General features: G+C 37.8%; 1 protein-coding gene across 10 annotated transcripts in view; it reads left to right on the top strand.

Annotated features, from left to right (window-relative positions):
* The window catches only part of LOC131061197 (uncharacterized), a 69009-nt gene extending 49711 nt beyond the window's left edge, over positions 1-19298 (top strand). For 7 of the 10 annotated variants that reach the window (XM_057994730.2, XM_057994731.2, XM_057994732.2 and 4 more), the window contains 3 exons: positions 15881-16035; positions 16214-16315; positions 17670-18183. In XM_057994730.2, the coding sequence (XP_057850713.2) occupies positions 15881-16035; positions 16214-16315; positions 17670-17859 (447 nt within the window). In that variant the 3' untranslated portion in view covers positions 17860-18183. Of the gene's footprint in view, positions 1-15880; positions 16040-16213; positions 16316-17669; positions 18184-18462; positions 18663-18953 lie in introns of those variants that run through there. The other 3 variants (XR_009110513.2, XR_009110514.2, XM_057994734.2) reach the window with 3 other exon arrangements.
* Positions 19299-20041: the final 743 nt, after the last annotated feature.

Raw genomic sequence — 20041 nt, forward strand, 5'->3', positions numbered from 1 at the left:
AATCCTAGGAATTCAGGAGAAGGTAACCTTCGATGTGCCAGTGAGGGCAATCTCCATTCGAGAGGTTCGAAGAGAAAGGAAAGATCAGAAAAGAAAGAGTCTTCCAAGAAAAAGCAAGGTGCTAACAAAGATCAAACACCAGGTGCTTCTTCCAGACCAGAGGATAGAACAGTTCGAGTGGAAGAGTCCATGGAATCGATGGTACAGAATGACAGACAGGAGGAAGGACAGGCACAGCATGTTTCATCCGATGGATCTCTCCAAGACTATGATTTAGATAATGATAATGAAGTAACATCTCCTCCCAGACAAGAAGAAATAGTACATAAAGAGATTCAAGTTCAAGAGACAAGATCAAATATCCCAGATTGGTTGAAGGAAAGATTGACTAAGGTGATCGTAATTGAGGACGAGGACAGTGCAATTGATTTAGAGAGCCTTGTTGGGCGTTCACATATGACAACAGAGAAGAAGAAGGCTACAAAGATGTCCAAGATGATTCGAGATGAGACTGGATCTAGAAAACTGCAGATAGCTACACCGGCAGCAGAGAAATATGAGGGTGAGATCCTAGCAGAAGACTATCATATACAGACTATTGAGTTAGGACCATCCACAGCAGAGCAGACTTTAGATGATGCCACCGACACATTTGAGGCATTGAAGGACAAGCTTAGAGAAGAAGTGGAAAAGAATAGAAAGCTTGAGAGAGAGGTCGGTGCATGGAGGACATATTTCAGTCACATCAATGAACCTTTTGGACGTCAGGATCCAGTTAGATCACCATTGCAGGCATTGCCCCTTCAATCAATCAATGAAGCAGAAAGATTCAGGAACCTGGTCCAACGTACATGTGGTTGGATGGATAGATCTCACACGGTGGCCATTGAGTTTGTTACAAGGATGTCAAAGATCACCCATCAGGCTATCCAAGTTCTTGAGATTATTCACAGATTGATGGCAACAGTAGCTGCATTTGCCCATACCAAGGACATTGTCATCCCTGTCTTGAAAGTTATAAGACACACATCCAGAAGAATTTTAGCACAAGAGAGGATCTTAGAAGGTGATTCTCACAGTTTGTTTCAGTGGTCAACCTTACTCCATATAAAGAGTGTTCTCTTTGAGGATATCAGTGTTAGATGTAGTCAAGTTGAGGAGGTGATCAATCCGATCCAGGACAGAGTATTTGAGGTACTTCGTACCATTCTTGGCAGAAGGATCGAGGTCGAGACAGATGTGGATTTACAAGAATTTGAGGATAGAATCAAGATCATCTTTCGCAAGGACGCAGATGTTACAGATGAGCAGTATGATCAGATATATGCCACCATGCTCCTGATTGATAGAACAAAGGAACTTGAACCTACTTGGGACACAGCTCTTCTAGATGCATTTGATCAGGTTATCCACTTAGAAGAGAGTATCAAGAATCTTCCCGAGATTCCAAGCACAGAAATCGAAGGAATTGTGACAAAATTCATTGCATATGCTAAGAAAGAGAATTGGAAAGGGAATAAGATTCTAGATGAAAGGTTGTTACAGATGACATGACATCTTATTTCTCATTGGTTGATACCTCCTAGATTTTTGTGCCAAATTTAATATTTGGCTATGTATTTAATATTGTTCAGTAAAAAGGAGGTCATTTGTAACAAACCCTAATTAGGGTTTAGGTGTCATGATCTTGTCCATTGATTTTCTTTCAATCTGGACCTTTCATTGTAACTGGGGATGCTATTTATACCCCCATTTTTCATTTCATTTGATAATAGTATGATAATAGTGGAATAGTCAGATAAGAGTGAAATAGAGAGATTAGAATTGTAAGCAATTTTATTTTGTAGCAAGATTGAGTCTTGAAGAGAGAAATTCAAGCAATTGTTGTATATGATGACTTGGAAATCAATAAAATATTGAAGTTATGGTGTTTTGTTGCAAGTTCCTTGAGTTATCTTCATGGTTGTTGGATGTACTTGAATCATGCTCAATCAAAGTAGTTTGTTGATTTGAAAGACTAAGTGTGAGATTTGATATTTGGTAGGATTCACAATCCAAACCACTAGCTTCTTGCTGATTGTAGGAACGCCTTGCGTGGTCGACTGGAAAACATTTTGAGTCCTTAACCTTCAAGCATTTTCGCATCTAGGATATGTACCTTCGTAGTAGTGTCCTTGGTCTTTGATGCATTGAACACCATTATTACCTTAGAAGATCGCACTAATTTCAGTTGAGTTGTTATCTTATGGCAAAATTGAAGTTGGTTGAGTCTTGCCAAATCTCATTCATGCTAAGTCGTTCGTAGGGTTAGGCTAGATTAGACTTCCTTAAACCCTGTCCTTTTGCTTTTTTTTTGAAAGTTCCTTTTAGATTAGTAAAATCTTCGAACATTTGAATCCGTAAGACGCCTTGAAGGAAACAGCAAATCACATCATACCACTAAAAAAGCTTGTCCACACGTGGAGACCCCACTAAAAGAACCTTGGAGTCCATCTAACTGATCCTTTTTGCAGATCTTCAGTAGTTAGAGACTATTTTCTCAAGAGAGGATAAGATGCCTGTCGGTATTTTATTCTGTGTATGATTGTGTACAAAGTACACGTCAACAGAATTGGCGCTAGAAGGAGGGCTCTCTTTAGTTTCAAAGTTCGAAGTCCGAAGATTTTGAAAAGAGAAAAAACATTGCAAACATGATCATGAAGTACGATGGTGTTGCCGAATGAAGGACTGAATCAAGTGGCGCAACCCAATTTGCAAATAGGCAATACCCAAGAAGACATCATTTCCCAATTGAATCAAGTAGCTTGGAACGCAAGGAGAAGTCAAGTCGAATATAACGGAGTCAGAATCATCCTAGAGCAAGAGGAAGATAGAGCCGAGGAACATCAAAGGGTCATAGCTAGGAATCTTCGCAATCAAAGGAACCCACAATAATCCTTGCAAGACTTCACGCTGGATCGCATTGGTTCATTCTCGCCAGAGAAACATCAAAGGTTGTTGAGGTCCACACCAGGCGTCAAGAATCTAAGTGAACTTCAGTTTACTTCCAAAGCAAAGCGAGTTAAGAGAGAGGACACTCCCAAAGAGTTCGAACTGAGATTGGAAGGATCTCCTGAGTCATCACAAGTTCTTCAAGAACAAGTCCAAGCGGCGATCCAATCTAGTATCCAAGCAATTTCACAAACAAAGAGCCAAGCTAGTTCATCAAGTTCAGTTTCAAGGAATACAATGGCTCATCGTGCTCCACCTCCACCTCCTCCTCCTCATGTACTTAATGGTGCAACTTGGCTAGTCAACAACCCATCACCGTTGGAATTTGCAGTTTATCATGATATGCCGAAGAATCCATAACACTTTTGTTCCAAGTTCAATGTTAGTGATTTCCATCGCACGGCAGAAGATCACATCAAGATGTTCGAGGACCTTCTTCGTAACAGACAAATTGAATATGGAGATGTGGCATGTAGGCTTTTTCCCTACTCATTGGGAGAAGAGGCGTACTTTTGGTTTATTCATTTGCCTACAGGGTCCATCAGGACTTGGGACGCGATGAAAGACGCATTCATTGCCAAATTTGGCATCCCAACTACACCAGCAGAGTTATACAGACAGTTTGTTGAGGTTCGAAGGAGAGAGCATGAACCTATTACTTCCTTTAACGACAGATTTCACCGAGCCTACACAATGTTACGTCCTCCTTATCTTATTGCAGATCCAAGGGAAATTTACTATGGAGCCTTAGATCATCTCACAGCTATGTTCGTAAGGACACATCCAACTCCGAATGATCTAAATGCGGCCTATACAAGAGCCATTGAAGTGAGTAAGCACATGGGACAAAACATCACTGGACCACTACTACATATGGGATCCGTCGCAGCACCTAACCAGATGCAAGCAGTTGGCACGGCTTTGGCCAACCAAACTCCGGTCATGAACCCAATTCCGCAAGCGACCTATCCAAGCGTACAGCCGGCAAATCAGTTGGTCCTTCACCCAGGAGCTCCAATTTCTCAAGCCCCACCCGCTCAACCTGTGTACCTGCAAAATGCTACAAATTCGTCAAGGACACAAGAAGAGAAAGACGAAATGAAAGAGCTAATTGAACAAGTCAAGAGGCTATCGACCGAGGTAACTCACTTGAGGAACCAGAATAATCAACTCCAGAGCATGCAGAGGGCCAACCATGGCCAACACACGAACAATCAGAATTTCCAAGGGAATAATAATCAAGGATTCAGAAACAACTATCAAGGAAATAATAATCAAGGTTTCCAAAGAAGACCATGGAATACAGCTCCAAACAATGGAAATGTGGTGACGCCCTTGGACAATCCACCAAATGCGCAAAGTCAAGAGAACCCCTCTTCAAGCAAAGTGTTTTTAGCTGAAGCAGCCTTGTCCAGTTGGTGCAGACTCCACAACACGAACCAGCATTCCGAGTTGCAGTGTCCTGAGTTCAAAATTGCGGCCGACATTTTCCAACAGGAGATGCGTACCACCAATCCACCTGAAAATCCTCCCACCACAGGGTACGAAATTGTTCCAACCACGCAGTATGGTCAAGCCATGATCGTTGAAACCTGCAGATATTCGCAAGAAGAAATTAGTCAAGTGCAAAATGGGAGATTTCCTCCAGAATCGGCTAATGGACCGATGGTACCACCAGGATCTCAGTTTCCGCCAGCATCTGCAAATGGACCTGTGGAAGATTCAGAATACTATTTCCCACCATTGAACGACAGTGTCTTAGTAGAGGGAATAAAGGAAGTGTTCCACCAATCGTCAGGAGGTGCAAACCAAAGAGTTTATCACAGGAATCAGAGGAATCCTGAACCATTAACTACATCAATTCCCCCAAACAATTTTTCAACTCCGCCAGATCCCCAAGCCAGCAATGTCCCTGAATATCCACAAAATACTCAAGAATACAGACAAAGGAATATTTCACCTCCCGCGGGAAATGAAATGAAAAGATTGGCCGCCTTGGTGTTAGATGAACTTAAGAAAGTCAAGGTAAGCCTTCCACTCTACGAGTTGCTCAAAGTGTCGGAAATTAAAGAGGCAGTGATCAATAGTTTAAGTGAACCTAGTGCAACGAGGTCAAGTGTTCAAGCCACTATCAATGTGACTCAAGAGGAGGCCGATTCTCAAGAACAACCCGAACAAAATGAGTGCATGGTCCAAACTATAACCTTCCCAGCTAAAAAGGAAGATATGTTGGAAGGAAAAGTATTACTCAAAAGAGGCGAGACCAAGAAAGCTCAGCCTATAGTCAAAGAAAACCTCACTACTAACTTGGTTCTTCCCGAAAAGGAAGTCGCAATCAAGAAAGATATTGTAAAGAGGGATAAATCTACAAGCAAAGCCAGTCACTCGAAAGAGGAGAGCCCAGCAAAGGGTGATCACTCAAAGGTTAATCAAGTCAAACATCAAGAATCAAGTGAAGAAAATTCAGCTCCTTCTCAAGGAAAGGACGAACCGGCCCCGTTCCTGTTATCAGTCAGAATATTTGGAAAGCTATTACACAATTGCCTTTATGATTCCGGAGCCTCAAGCAATGTCATGCCTTTAGCCGTTTGCCAAAGACTTGGAATAACTCCCGCACCTACCAAGAGAAAGGTCACTCAGCTTGACAAGACAGAAGTTCCAGTCATGGGAGAATTGAACAACATTCATATGCAATTGGCCGCAGACCCAAGAGTCCAAAATTTTATAGATATATCAGTGGTAGATATTCCAGATTCATATGGAATGCTCCTGAGTCGAGATTGGTCCCGAAAGTTGAATGGATATGTGTCGACCGATTTCGCACACATGTGGCTACGAAGGAAATCATAATACCAGAAGCACAAGCGAAGGCAACCTCTGAAGCGCAAGTGAAGGCAATCCCCATCCTAGAGGCTCAAAGAGAAAAGAGAGACCTGAGAAAAGAGAATCCTCCAAGAAGAAGCAAGAGGCCAATCGAGACCGTTCATTTGGCACATCTTCTCGACAAGAGAAGAGGACACTTGAAATGGAGGAGTCTATGGAATCAATGGTACAGAACAATAAACAGGAAGAAGGACAGGCAACTCAACGTTCATCAAGTCGATCTCTCCAAGTCAATGAGTTACATGAAGACAAGAATGATGACGAAGCGACATCTCCTCTCAGAGAAGAAGAAACATTGCCTAAGGAGATACAAGTTAGAGAAACAAGATCTGCCATTCCAGATTGGTTAAAGGAGAGACTGACAAGGGTGATTGTGATTGAGGACGAAGATAATGTGATTGATTTAGAGAGCCTTGTCGGAAATTCTCAGGAAGTGACAGAAAGGAGGAAAGCTACTAAAATGTCCAAGATGATCAGAGATGAGACAGGATCCAGGAAATTACAGATAGCTACACCAACAGTGGACAAGTATGAAGGTGAAATCCTTGCAGAGGAGTATGATGTAGAAACATTTGAGCTTGGTCCACTCACAGCCGAGCAGACATTGGATGATGCCACTGATTCATTTGAGGCACTTAAAGACAAGCTTAGAGAAGAAATGGAAAGGAATAGAAAGCTTGAGCGAGAGGTCAGTGCTTGGAGAGGCTACTTTAGCCATCTCAATCAGCCTTTGAGGCGTTAGGATCCAGCAGTATCTCCTACGCAGGCACTCCCCCTTGAGTCAGTTGGTGAGGCAGAGAGAGTCAGGAGTTTGGTCCAGCTTATGAGCTCTTGGATTGACAAATCCCATACAGTTGCTATTGAATTTGCAACAAGAATGATGCAGACCATTCATCGAGCTATCCAGGTTCTTGAGATCATCCACAACCTAATGATAACGGTAGCCGCCTTTGCTCATACTAAAGATGTTATCATTCCTGTCCTGCAAGTAATCAGACAAACATCAAGAAAGGTCCTAGCACAAGAAAAGATAGTAGATGGAGGACCTCATAGTTTACTCCAATGGTCAACTTTACTCCAGATGAAGGAAGTTCTCTTTGAGGACATTAGTACTAGATGCAATCATGTTGAGGAGGTTATTCACCCGATCCAGGATAGAGTGTTTGAGGTACTACGTACTATTCTTGGCAGGAGGATCGAAGTTGAGACAGATGTGGACTTACAAGAATTGGAAGAAAGGATCAAGGTCATCTTTTGCAAGGATGCGAATATTATCACAGATGAGCAACGGGACCAGATGTTTGCTACCATGCTCCTGATTGAGAAGACCAAAGAACTTGAACCTGAATGGGACGTTGCTCTCCTCAAGGCTTTTGATCAGGTCATCCACTTGGAAGAACGAATGAGGAATCTTCCTGAGATTCCAATTGCTGAGATCGAAGGAATCGTATCCAGATTCATTGCATATGCTAAAAAGGAGCATTGGAAAGGGAATAAGATTCTAGAAGAAAGGTTGTTATAGATGATGTGGCACCTTAATTGTCATTGGTCTATGTCTCCTAGATTTTTGTGCCAAAATTTAATATTTGGCTATGCATTTAATATTGTTCAATAAAAAGGGGACTATTTGTAATAAACCCTAATTAGGGTTTAGGTGTCATAATCTTGGCCATTGATCTTCTTTTGATTTGGACCGTTCATTGTAATTGAGGATGCTATATATACCCTCATTCATTTTCATTTTGATATAGATAGATATAGAGATAGAGTTAAGAGAGAGCAAGAAATAGTTAGAGTTTTGAGAAGCAAGTATTTTGTAACAAGATTGAGCTTTGAAGAAGGAATTTCAAACAATTGTTGTTCATGATGGCTTTGAGATCAATAAAATATTGAAGTTATGGTGTTTTATTGCAATTCTTGTGGTTATCTTCATGGTTGTTTACTTTCTTGAATCATCCTCAGTCAAAGTAGTATTTAAATTTGAAGGACTAAGTGTTGGGCTTGATCTTTGGTGAGATTCGTACTCCAAACCACTAGCTTCTTGCTGATTGTAAGGACGCCTTGTGTGGTCGACTGGAAATATTTGGATTGCATAAACCTTCATTCATTATTGAGTTATTGATATGTACCTTCATGGTAGTGCCTATGATTCTTGATGATTTGAAAATCATTACTCACCTTAGAAGATCGCATCAGTTTCAGTAAAGTTGTAACTCCTTGGCGATACTGAAGTTGGTAGAACCTTGCCAAGTCTAGCCTACATTGAGTTGTTCTTAGGATTAGATTAGAATTTATCTCTTGCAAGCCCTACCCTTTTGATCTTTTTTGAGAACTTGTTAGTATTAGGAAATCCTGTTCCTGCAGTTCGGATTGACGTAAGGCCCCTTGATGAAACAGCAATCACAACGACCACTGGTGCTTATCCACACGTAGAGACCCTACATAAAAGAACATTGGAGTCACCCTGATTGATCCTTTCTTGCGATATCTTCAGCAATTAGAGACTTTATTCAAGAGAGGATAAGGTACCCTTGGGTATTTTATTCTGTGTATGATCGTGTACAAAATACACGTCAACAGGCGCCAAACTGGACATTCCATGGAAGGTGTAAAAAAGTGAAAATTCCAAGGCACAGTGAATTCAACGCCCAAGCTAAAAAGTTGAAATTTTGTCTAAGGCATGGAATCCGAGGGGTCAAGGAGGAATAGAAAATAAAATTCCCCTCGGGCAAATTTTTGAATTTGCTATTTTTAGACACCGAATCTCGCCAGAATGAGAAAATTGTTACAGATTCGAAATTGTGGCAGAATTCTCCATCCAATGAACCTGGCTCCTAAATTTTAGGAGGATCCCTAAAAAACAGGGATGTTGAAAAGAAGACATGGATAATTCACAAAACAATGAATTCCTTCCTCAGGAGGAATTTCCGCCCCAGCCTTGTGGAGGGTGCCAGAATGAAGAGTGCATGGAGAAACAGGCAAATTGCAAGAGTCCTTGACCAAGGCATTTTAGCACCCAAGTGAGAGAAGGAGCGCTAGATAGAGGGATGCAAGGAATCCATGGAATTGAAAGAATTCCCCACCAAGTGTAAAATGTCGCCTAGGAACACAGGAGTGCGCTAAAATGATCTTCTCATGGACAGTGCACAAAGAGATGAATTCCTTCATCAGGGAAGAATTGCACCCAAGATGAAGAAATTCCAGGAAAGGTAAAAAATTGACTAAGTGTTTGAAATTTCTTCCTTCAGGACATAGTTCTTGGAAATCATGAAAATTGGCTAAGGTATGAAGAATTTCCTTCCTTAGGGTAAGGAACAAATTTCTTTCTAAAGGAGAATTCCTCCACAACAAGAAATCACATCCAAGGATGAATTGAAGATAAAATTTCTAAGGCAAGGAAGGAATCAGGGATGAACTAAACAAGAAATTTCCCCCAGGAAAAGTTTTTTAAAAATCCATTCCTGGGCATCAAATCACATCCAAATTTCAAAACTTTTTACAGATTTGGATTCATAGGAGAATTTTCTCTCTCCTGGACCGTGGAACCCTAATTTGGAAATTTTCCTAAAATATAGGAAATGTGCAGAATTGATGAAAAACCTTCTCTGAGCAAGGAAAGTTGAAGAGACTTAAAGAAAGTTCTTCATGGATTGAATTTTCCCTCTCAAACAATTCTAGATGTGCAGGAGCGGATATACGACGGCGGGGTCCACTTGCATGGCGAGGATCTATTGAACACGTGGCAGTAGAGTGGTGCATTCATTATCGGAATATTTGACCAAATGGCGACCCGGTCATTGCATGTTGAATTTATGGCAGATTCCTTCTGCATGCAGCCGCCGCATGTGGAAATGATGGATCATTTATGACATAGTGGGGTGATTTTTGCATGGATGAATGTTCAACGCATGATTGGGCGAATTTGAAGGAGGTGGTGCATTTAATGTGCAATGGATGCTATTTTGGGTACTTTTGAATTAATTGTATATGGGCATGATGGGTTATTGATTTGAGATTCCCACCTTGTTGCATCTTGAGTGGAGAATCTTATAGGGAAAACCCTAATTAGGGTTTGCATGTAATCATGGCCTGAGGCCTATATAAAGGGGTGACCCCCTTCATTTGTAAAGGAGGGAGCTTTGTCTGAAATTGTTGCGATAAGTTTTGAGAGAATAACAGTGAAACATTGTTCTCTGATGGTGTCCACTTAAATTATTTTTTCAAAGCTTGCATGGTTTCACCTTCCTCACTTAGATGAGAAATAGTAAAGTGCTTTGATTTCAATAGAGAATGTAATGGTGTTTGATGAATTTCCATGGTTCATACTTTCTGCATCTTGTTGATTGTAAGTTGCAATGTAAAGTTAGTTTGAGCCCCCTAAATTTGTGCTGAGTTCGATTGTGGATAGTCGTTTGGATTGCGCTGTTTTTGGGTATTCAAATGTACTTTCTTGATTTGAAAATCCTCTACCGTCCCCAGAAGATTGCACCTGTTCTTGCGGAGTTGTAGTTGATCTTGGCGAAGCAGAGCTTGGTTTATTTGGAATTTGTCCACCAGAGCACTATTCATTGTTATCACTGCCCTTAGGAGTAGATTTAGATCCTTCTGAACCCTTTCCCTTTTCTTTCAGTTCATTTTAGTCCATTCGAAGCAGGAGCATCGTAGAATTGTCATATCCGATGATGGAGTTCCAGCCACAAAAAGGAAGTGAAAGAATGATGCAAACGTAAGGCCCCTTGGATTACCAGCAAACACATCAGCCAACTGAGTCACGTCCATAGCATAAATGAACCTTGGAGTCGATTGTTTGAACTTTTTGCAATCTTAGCATGCAATCGTACTTTGATCAAGAGAGAGTGAAGTGACCGTCAGGCAACTTTATTCTGTGTTCGACACTGTCATAAAAAACACGTCAACAGTACCCAAATCCATGTACACAAAAAGAAAGGTTCGATGAAGCAAGGTTTGAAGTGGAGAATGCTATGGATAACAAATACTGTCACTCAAATGCAAATGCAAGTACAATAACAAGTCAATTACAATCCAAGAAAAATATTACAAGGCAAGTACTTCAAGGTTTCAAACTACTATACCAGTTAAAGTAGTGGATTTATTACAAAGTATTCTTGAACTTTGAAATGGTATTATATCGGAGAATGAGGTAGTGCATGCTACAACCCAGTTGGAATCTGGTGAGAATGAAGGTCCAATAACCGAACTTCTATTTTTGGGTGACCAAGTGATTGATCCAATGTTACTGACAGTTAACATGACAAAGAAACCAACAATGGTGAATATGGAGATCCTTGGAAGGAATCTCACCAATACAATTGTTGATGGTGGGTTGTGTGAACGTATTTCCAGAAGACACTTGGAGAAGTCTTGGCAAGCTGAGTATTTGGGCCACAACTTTTCAATTAGTGGGTCCGAATCAGAAAGATCTTAAGGTGCTTGGAATTTTAATGGGACAAAAAGTAATTATTGGAACCCTAGAATTTTTGTTGAACTTTGTGGTCATTTCATTAAGGTAAAAAGCATACAATGCATTTTTGGGTTGGGGTTGGTTAGAAGTAGACAAAGCCAATCACAATTGGGAAAATAATACAATCTTTATTGGAAATAAGGGTTGAAAGTATGTAATTGATTTAAAGAACCAAGTCGTCAATGAGGAAGCAACTTCCTTGGATTTGTCAGATTTAGATTCTGGAGAACAATGGATAGAGAATCATGGTTCAATGGAACCAAACAACATAGAAATTTTGGAGTTACAGTCATGTTTAGAGGATGAAACAAATTCTCTTCATGGCCTATTTCATGGGCAAATGGAGGATTATGAAGTATTTTCATTGACTTGTAAAATTTTCTTGAAGCTACACCTCTCAATGAAGAGAAATCAATGGAAGCATGCAAACATACAAATAGTACATTTGAGTACTAAGAGAAATATTTAATGTGGCGTGTACAAATTGGTCATGTCAAATCAACTTCATAGAAATTTTATGGAAAAAGAAAAAGAAAATTAGAAAATGAAGAAATGGTGGAAAGGAAGAGGCAAAAATATTATTCGACAATTGAAGGAGAAAATAATAAAAGGCCCAATTACATAAAAAGCCCAATAATATAGTTCTACTATATTAAATGGTTAGATTATGTCGTATGACCAAAACATTCATTCACTTGGTGGTTTAAAAGTATGACATTTTAAGGCAGCAATAGTTATACGACACACACTCCCTTGGCATAACATAAGGTGGCATTCAATTTATAATGCACGCCAACCCTTTGCTGATATCGTACAACATCCATCCTTCCCCATTGTATGACACCATAGGCGAAGGTATCTAAACATCACACGACGAAGGCAACTTAACATCACAGGGAAAATTCTTTGTACGACTATGAGCCTCCTTGAGTTCATCGTACAATAGGCACCTTGTTCCATAATATGATAGGCTCCACGCATTGTATGATGGCCCCGTCTCTACCTCGTATGATGTCTAAAGTTCATCGTGTGACTGTCTCATTGTCTGAATTACATTGTACGACTTGAACCAACTCTTGTATGAAAAAGTGTCAATTCACTCTGTAAACATTGTATGTTCGACAAATCTACGATGTATGTTGTTGGCTAACAAACAAAATACGGTGGCTTCCCAGTTCCAACGTATGGCAAACAAAAGTTGTTCTTAGGTGTCAAAGTGTACGATGAACATAGGAATATCATATCCCAATTGCACGTTGTCGTCTACATACAATATGACATTTTGCGCAAATTCTTTAGTAGTGTCCTTTCTTCATAGTACGAGATTATTTAGCATACCCTTCTTTGCAGGAGAACACACACAATATAGTAGTGTTCATATGTGGTCAATCACATTGTACATCCCCTTTGGGAGAGCTTATGACAAGCAATTCAATCCCTGGTTGACATCATATGTTGGCTAAACACCTCAAAATCTCCATTTCTTTGTCTTTGATAGCATTTCATTGTGTTGCTTAAAGAATCACAAAAATGATATGTGCCATGATGATCTATATAGTTTTGAAGGTCTTAATTTGCGCTTGGCAGCAGGGGCTTCATCCCTCGACCCTGCCATGTATCGTGACAAGGAGTGTTGTTTGGGACCACATGAGGGGTGTTGTTCTAGATATGGCATTTTTTTATTTGTCCATATGAATGTGTGTATATCTATATATAATATTAAAATCTATAAATATTTATATAATATAAATATATAATTTTAATATAAAATAAATTATATAAATATTTATAATGTTATATTTTATATTTATTATTTTAAAATTTATTCATATATTTTCATTAATAGAATCAATAATATATATGGAAACAAAAATAATATGTTATTTATAAAAAACATAATATAATGAATATTATATATAAAAATATCTAAATATAATGTATTTTCCATGATATTTGTATTTAAATATATTTATATTAATAAAATAATATTAAAAATATATAAAAATATAATATTAAAAATTAGCATTAAAAACATAATAAAATAAATGATATTAAAAACATATTAAAAATATTAAATTTTAGGGCCCAAAGATAAGCTTGAGCACATAAACACTTTTCTGCTGATGAATCTCCACAGAATACTGTCGCCATTATTGTAGATTTTGTGCCTCTCAATGGAAGCTGTGAAGGAAGAGGAAGAGCACTACAAACTCATGTGGGTTGAATGCAATACAGAAAAAATATATAAAAAAGACCCCATAAAACACATTTAAAAAAATATGTTTCAATAAAAATACACCATGCTTTCATCTGTATGAACACTAGATGAATTTTAACGAATTTTTGTTACTGTTATGAGGTTCACCAAATTCTGAACTTCACGGTGAAAATTCGGCAAACCTTGTGACTTAGGTATTAAGTGTTTGTCTGCTTCAAATAGTTATAAGCGTCAGTTTGTTACCGGTTGTGTTCCTCTTGGCAACTGTTGGGTCTTTTATCATCAAGGAAAGTATTATGGTCTAGTCAGATCAACTACCATCCTTGGCTGACTATCTCTGGTCTTCTTCTGTAATAATTTCATGTGCAAATAAAGATATATTTTAGCTTTTACTCTTGTATCTGGAATGCATTGTCATCTCTTTTATTAATTCATGCATTTGTTTTATCAGATAGAGCAGTAAACATCAATGTCAACCATGCTGTAAATGCTTAACACTGAGAAAATGCACTGCTGCTGCAATTTTTGTTTTCAAAGATGATAAAACCTGTTGCCATTCATTAACTGAAAAAAGAGTAGCAGGCTTCATTATTATTCATCAAATATATTAAAGTAGATGCACCGATGCTGGCCAAATTTTGAATGGGCTGTTTTATAATATCAGGCAGGAGCTTCAACATTTTCTTAAGTAAGGGATTCACTGACAATAGATTTCGACAAAGAATTGTGGTGCAAATATACATGCACGGAATCCCATAATCTTCACTAAGATCATTATATTTAGTTTCTACATCATTTGACTGTAATCATGGTAGTGTTATTTGGAATCAAGATTGATTTGGCAACTAAATTATATATGGAATTCAATTATGTGGGATTTAATCCAGCACAACATGCCTGTGTGAAATCCAAGCATCTTCACAAAGATCATTATATTTGCTTTCTACATCATTTGACTGTAATGTAGTAGCATTATGCAGAATTGAGATTGATTCAGCAATCCAAATGTAGAAATGGAATTTAATTACTTGAGACTTAATCCAGTGCATCCAAAAGCAATTTTTATTTTTAACCATTTAAACCAGAGTGGGGATCTGAGTGCTGCAGGGTCTGCGGCAGCACCCCTCGTGGGGTTCGAGGGCAGTGCCCCTCAGGACGTCTTGTGTGCATTGCTCTAGGTGCATTCTCTAATGTGATATAGGGTGGGTTTGAGTGGTAGAGCCCCCACTACCAAGCAAGCCATAATTAAAGCCTTCAAGGCCACATGCATCATTTTATGTTTTTCAAATTTTAGTTTATGTTTAAAGTTTTAGGCGTAGTTCTTTCTTAAAAGTTACTGATTGTTTTTTGTAGAACATTGGGATGCCTTGTCATCCTCAGGATGGTTGAGGGGAGTTTGCATGCCCTCTGGTTGCTCTGGTGTTAAATTCCTGCTCTGTAGTGCTGTCCCTGGGATGTGCCTCTATGGGGGTGTCGCCCAGAGGGGTGGCAGGGAATGTTTTGTCCGTCCGTCTGCACTCGTTGCTGGAAACTGGAGTTTTATCCCAAGGATGTGTTCCTGTAGAGCACTGCTCGGTGTACTCTTGCGTGGTTTCACTTTCAGTTCCTGCATTCTCAATCATACCTTTCTATGACACCTCAATAAAGGATTGAAAAAAGCATCACATCAGCACTCCAAATAGAAAAACAGTACAGTTGAACAAAGATAATGATACCATCATAGTAGAATGTTGCAGCAAATATAATAAACACGTAGTTCATCTAGTAATGGTGATAGTTTGTTGGAGGTAGTTATGTACTTATTTCCCAACTGGGAGTCATAACATCAATCAACCTATATCTTCTAGTTAGGATTGGCATTAATTTGGCCTTAATTCTATTCGATGTCAAAGTGATATACACAGTTCTGGCTAAAATTCTGTAACGTTGCTTTGTTACTGGAAAGATACTAGATAGTAGAATAAATATATTTGGTCTGCCTTTTATAATATAAAACTTGTATGTAGTATAGTGTAGCATGCTCCAAAAAAAGGAGAATGGAGGATATGTACCATAAACTTTTCCAAAATCTTAAATCATAATGTTTATAAATAACTTTAACATAACGATATGCAAAGATGTTAATTGAATTTCATGTGCTTCAATGTGGATCTGTGTTCCTTAGTGTCATCCATGTTTAGAGTTTCCATTATTTTTGTTGTCATTTTGATTTTGTCTCACCACCCAATCTTATGAAACATCTTTATTTCTTGAAAATCTGTGGATGGAATTTATGAGCACCCTTAACGTACATGGAGTCTGGCCAGGCTGCAGCATACTACTATCATGGTTTAATACTAGATGAGGGGAATGCAGAGAACACACATGCTAATGCAGTATCATCGCTTCAGGCAGCAGAGCAGTTTCTAAAAGACAGTAAAAAAGCTTGTACCGATTTCTGCCAGGCAACTCCAACTACAAGGTAGCCCTGATTTCTATAGGCATTAATTTTGCACATTTTCTTAAAATAAATATAAATTAAATTCAGTTCTCTGGCTATCATCTTCAGTGCTGTGCCTAAATGGAAAATAGTCATTTTCTCGTCTTTTTCTGGGAAGTGTACATTTTTATATACTAAGTTTATTGGACTTGTCATGTAGTGTGCCTCCTCTCTGGGGTGCTATGAAGTATCTATCTGAGAAAATTCCGAAGGATTCTTCAAGCAAGGCGCACATGAACAGGGATGTTTATAGTCGTGAAAAGTAAGCAGCATAAATTCCCATCTAGATGCAGTGTTGGGAAAACTCATATTCAATCTTATTAGTCCTATCAATGATCCTTGAAATTTGGTGTTTTTATGATTCAGAATGGTACAATGCAAGACCTGCAATAGATTTTGTAATAAACTGTATAGTTGTTTAATTTCATTAATCTGATTTGCTAATCTCAAGGAAAAATTAATTGTACTATCTTCTTTGGAGGTTCTCTTTCTGTAGTTTGCTTGAAGCTTTGAAAATTACTTATCGATACCCACAAATAGTGGTTAAATTCAATGGAAGTTCAAATTTTTTATTTCCAGTAAAATATGACTGCTTTTAATCTTTGCTTATGCTCTTCGATGTTTAGTCTTTGAATCTTCTTTTGTGGTACAAAACATTGATCATTTTCATTTAAACAGAGATTCTTTTAATCCCTCTTACCTGTTCCTACAGATCTGATAAATTTGAATTTGACTTCACTGTTATGATACAGAACACTCCAAATGAATTTTGTTATCAAAATTGCAGTTTCCCTCTCTACTATAATAGCTAAACCAAGCAGCCTGTAGTCAATGCATTGTGGCAATTGTCCACTGAATGATTTATGAAGAAAAATAATGTTAACAAGACCTGTTTAATTTTGATGTATAAAATTATTGCGTGCATTCTGCCCCTTACTGCAAGTTGAATATCAGAATAGCTTAAGTCACAACTTCATCAACAAAAAGATGAAATAAGTTACATGAGTAGTACTAATCTTTTCCAGTTTCCATCGCTACAGATCTTTTCAATAATTATGAATCATGATTCCTCTCAATAAGGGAGCTTTACATTCCAGTCTATGTTCCCTCTGTCTCCTGTCCATGTTGCACCGATTCCTGTCAACATGCTATTTACCTACTCAAATATTGTTTCCAAGATTTTAGGAGTGCTTTTAGATGTCCTTTTTCTATATTTCCTTGTTTCCGACCTTTGCTCCACCACTTCACATAGAAAAAGTGGGTCAGTGGAATGTAGATTCTAATTGAATAACTATAACAGAAAGCCTTTGGAACAATTGCTAATAGAAATGCAGTTTGGCAATTGTCCATGGGAAGAATCATGGAGAACATTCTTTGAATGGACCTATGGATGTTACTAAGTGCTAGTTATCTAATGTATAGAAATTGATTAAATGCATCCTTCCTATCATAAGTTAAACACAGAACAGGTAAAAGTTTGAAATGAGTTACTTGATGCTATTAAGCTGTAAAATGGCAGTAACCACAAGTTCATTCCTCAAGGATTGTTTGCAAGTATAAATTCTTATGTCCACATTCAGTTGATGCATATGTTGGGATAATTTCTTGTTTTGCAGGGTTCCAGAAACTCCGCCAAAGTTGCCTGACTTTTCAGTAGCATTGAAACCTGCGGAGTATGACTTGCCTCCAATTGATCATAGATGGAGAGCAGAAGTTGACATGCAACAATATCCGGTTTCATCTTTGGAAGAAAATAAAAGAGAGGGAAAACTCGAGTTATTTCAAATTGATCAACTGAAAAAATGAAGATCATTTAAGCTTTTCAGGGGATTGTAGCAAGAGCACGGGCATTCTCGCAAGACCTTTCTCTTGGTCTTCAATGCAGCGATCTGCTAAAGCAGAAATGGGATGTAAACTACATTGTAAACTGAGGTACACACTTTTCATGATCAGGAGCATAAATTGGAATTGTTTTGATTTTGTTGACGGCTGTTCAGTTTTGAACAAGCAACAAGAAAACTGGATCCTTGCTACAGCTGCTACTGGTTCATTGTACCTTGATTTTGTATGAGAACCAGTATATGTACAGTATATGAATAGATATTCTGCATTGCAGTTGATTTTTGTGTACATTGAACGAAATGCAAAATTATTTCATAGGGATTCCAGTTTGAGATATATATAGTATAGTTACAATCAAAAGATCGTCAACATCTTGCCAAATTGGTGTTGGATGGTGATCAGTGTACACTCTGCATTGCAGAGTTGAGTGCCTGCCTCAAAGTTAGGCTGATTTCTTGTTAGTTATTTCTATCCAGTTTGAGTGTTGCAATTGAAAGGTTTTCTCTTCTTTTGTGAAAACCTATTTTTGATATATTTATGATATCGAATCTACTGCTTTTTGGCTAGGTAAAAGATATTTGCATTGTACCATCACCAAATCGAAACAAAGAAACAAAGGAAGTACATGAAAATATGTTCTCTATAAGGAACGATTTCTTGTTTTTCCTCATTTTTATAGCAAAGAAATTGGAGCCTGTAACTGTTACTTTCATTTATAAATGTGGTCTAGTAATCAATGCTAATATAAATAAAATTGCCTTGAAAAACTGTATTCGTATTAAAACCTTTTGAACTGTTCATCTGGAGTCCTTAAACCCGCTATAATTTCAAAATGGACAGATGTCATTCTATACAACTTATAAAGGAGTTGGGGTGCCCATGCTGTTAGGATAAATGCCCCAAAAGGTTTGACAATATCTCAAATAGGCCTGAGAAGAGGGTCCTTAGGTTGATATTTTTACATATTCTGCTATTCGTTCTCTTACTATTATTTAAAAAAAACATATATTTATCAAAGAGATGACATAGATATTGGAATCTCTGTTTTTGTATTGCAGATTACAATATTATGAAGGGGAATGCATCTAAATCAGAAGTTGTTCTTTGGGTAAATTGCCATGAGCAGGGAGATTTTCATCTGCGCAAGTTATCCATGGGTTTAACCTGGCCAATTGTGCCTCTAGGTGATTTGACCCTTGCTAGATGTGAAATGTCCTCATCTGATATTTTATTCTGTTTATTTTGCAATTTCTTTTACAGTACTGAAATATTAACAAAATAATAAATAACAGCGTACAATACTGATATCAAAAACTTATTTATGTCAAAGAAAATTCAATGTTAGGTATTGTAAAGATCCCTTAATACTACTTACGGTTAATGCTTTGTTGAGTTTGGCCATACAACCATTCGTAAAAGATTCAAGGTGGCATGACACTTGATGCAGAAAAGTACGTCAATTCTTATGATCAAGATTCAATATTTGGAAATATATCTCCTTTTTTGCTTTGGTATGGCAGCGAATAAAAGTCTATTCCTATCCCATATTAGTCACCCACCACTGTAACTTGCACGGTGCCTATTAATAATCCAAAGATGTACGACCCACCAACAATTAATATAACTAGCAGAAAGGGTATGATTTGAAAAGCCTCCACAAATATGAGTTTATTTTGAAATCTTCAAATAAATGGAAATCCCAACAACAACAACAATATGAAACTGGAAGAAATTGTAAAAATTGAAGTACAGTTGCAATCTTTGAATTGACAGGAAAGTTTTCATTCTTTAATTTGAAAATAAATCAAAAGGGTTTTCGTCTTTTAGATTCATTATATCAAAAGATTTTTGTTTTTGAGATGGAGATTGCATAAAAGGGTTTGATAACAATAGCAATGGATAACCTCTTCTATGCTTCACTCTTCTTTTTATATTCATCCTTCCAATTTGAGTTTCCTTTTCCTAATAACATTTCTCTATAAAGATGTCCAACACTTTTTAATAAAATATTACATTAGACACACAATAATAATAATACATTCTACATAGCTGATCGTTTTTATAAATTTGTATAATTATTGAAACAAGTTAAAATATTATTATTAATTTATTTCCCTAACTTTATCTTTTATCTATAGAAAATAAG

Source organism: Cryptomeria japonica, chromosome 7 (assembly GCF_030272615.1).
Source record: "Cryptomeria japonica chromosome 7, Sugi_1.0, whole genome shotgun sequence".
Classification (NCBI taxonomy): domain Eukaryota; kingdom Viridiplantae; phylum Streptophyta; class Pinopsida; order Cupressales; family Cupressaceae; genus Cryptomeria; species Cryptomeria japonica.